The sequence below is a fragment of the Trypanosoma rangeli genome (genome assembly GCF_003719475.1).
Source record: "Trypanosoma rangeli strain AM80 chromosome Unknown Tra_15.4_contig_00808, whole genome shotgun sequence".
In the NCBI taxonomy this organism is placed as follows: Eukaryota; Euglenozoa; class Kinetoplastea; order Trypanosomatida; family Trypanosomatidae; genus Trypanosoma; species Trypanosoma rangeli.
The window spans coordinates 2,217-3,889 of record NW_021706535.1 but is presented as its reverse complement, the minus strand read 5'-3'; the positions used below and the strand labels follow the sequence as shown (position 1 = coordinate 3,889).

The window sequence follows — 1,673 nt, the reverse complement described above, 5'->3', positions numbered from 1 at the left end:
GATGGGAGAAGGAAAGAGGGAAGGAAGGAATGGAAGCCACAGCAACGCACTGCGGCTCCCTGTGGAGGTTAAACGGTGTGTGGACACCGGGGGCTTCAGTGGTTAAAACGAATATATCATTTATTATTTTTATATGCAGCCAAAACATGAAAACTTTTTTTTTGTTTGAAAGATTGTGCAGGGGCCTTCCACAACGGTATTTTTTTTTGTTAATTCATATTATTTGTGTGTTGCCACTGCTTAGGCTGCGGTGCCATTTTGAGGTTTAGTCATCTCTTTTTTCCGCCTTTTCGTACTGCATCTATTCTGTCTGTGTGTGTGTGTATGTGTGTTGTCACAAGCTTTGCTCTTCTTCCTTCTCTTTATTTTTGTACTGCAGGCACGCACACACTATACAATACAATATATATATATACGCACACACATTGCGGTGCACGTGGAGGATGCTTTCGTAGTCGGTGCTGGCAGCGACGCCTGTGCTGCTGTCTTCCGTGGCGATGAAGAGAAAGGAGAGACAGAGGGGATGAGGTGCGCTGTGACTCACCCCCTTTCCTTGCGAGTGCAGGGCGCTTTGTGTGGGAGTGTTGCTTTGAGTGGCGTCGTGTCCCCCGCACGATGTGACGGTGCGGTGCGGTGCGGTGTCGATGCTCCGTTATGTGTGGCTGGTGGCGTTGAGTGACTTTTTTTGTGTGGGTGCGGGATCTTCCATGCGTGTAAACGTTGGTGGGCTGACGTCTTTTTGTTCCTTTTTTCCGCTCTCACTTTCTTCGCTGCACTCTTTGCTACTTCCACTTATTTTCGTTGCTTGTTTTTTTGCTTCTCTTCCCCGTCGCCTCGCAGATCACTGCTTCCAGCTACTCTACTGCTTCGACTATCACTAATACTACGACGGATGGCGATGGCGACGGTGCAGTGCCGTGCGGTGTGCGCCCTGGCGGTTTTTGCGCTGCTATGCGGCTGCTTCTCGTCTGTGTGCGGGGAGGAGGCGTCCAAAGTGAAGGTATCGGCAGGTGTGCAGCTGCAAGTGACTTGCCCAACGACTGTCAAACCGACGCAGTGGTACTTCTCTGGATCGAGAACTATTGAATGGATAAGCTGTTCTGGTGCAACGGGAGGCTCTGTCTCAACAAGTGCCAAGGACGAAATCGGTGAGCGCATCTGCATCTGGGCCATATTGCTGTACAATGACACGCTCTTGAAGCAGTGCACCACATCGGATCGACGTCTTTTGGTACATCGCGTTCCGTGGAGTGTTTGACGAATGTAAACAGTTCACTGCACAGGCTGTCAAGAGGCGAAACTGACATCCCCACTGGTGCCGATGGCTCTAATGATGAGCCAAGCCAGTGTACGTTACCAAACTCAGATATATACAGGGGTGATGAAGTGGTAGTCGGACTGAAGGCACGCTTGGGTTTCCCTTTCGAGGGGGACACTCACTGCCGCAGCCACCAACTGCAGAAACAGCGCCATCTTTTGTGTCAACTTCGCCAGAGGGCAGTTCAGCAGGCGGCAGGACGAGGAGTGAGGGCCTCCCTCCTGCTGCGAGGCGGCCAGACGGTACGGTGGAAGGCGGACTTCAGGAGCCTTCGACTGAACAGCCTCGGGAAAATGCAATACCGCAGGTTGGCGCTACGACCCTGTCAACACACGCAGCAGACGGCGGTGATGGA

The 1,673-nt window shown here is 52.1% G+C and overlaps 1 protein-coding gene across 1 annotated transcript, besides 3 other annotated features; it reads left to right on the top strand.

Moving 5' to 3' along the window:
• Window positions 1-7: 7 nt before the first annotated feature.
• Window positions 8-36: a microsatellite.
• A 271-nt stretch (window positions 37-307) lies between these two features.
• Window positions 308-335: a microsatellite.
• Window positions 336-617: 282 nt separating this feature from the next.
• Window positions 618-648: a microsatellite.
• Window positions 649-892: 244 nt separating this feature from the next.
• On the top strand, window positions 893-1,258 carry TraAM80_10144 (uncharacterized protein; the record flags this gene model as incomplete). The annotated part of the gene is made up of 1 exon (XM_029386788.1): window positions 893-1,258. One exon carries the CDS (start codon window positions 893-895, stop codon window positions 1,256-1,258), a length of 366 nt encoding a protein of 121 aa, XP_029233416.1.
• Window positions 1,259-1,673: the final 415 nt, after the last annotated feature.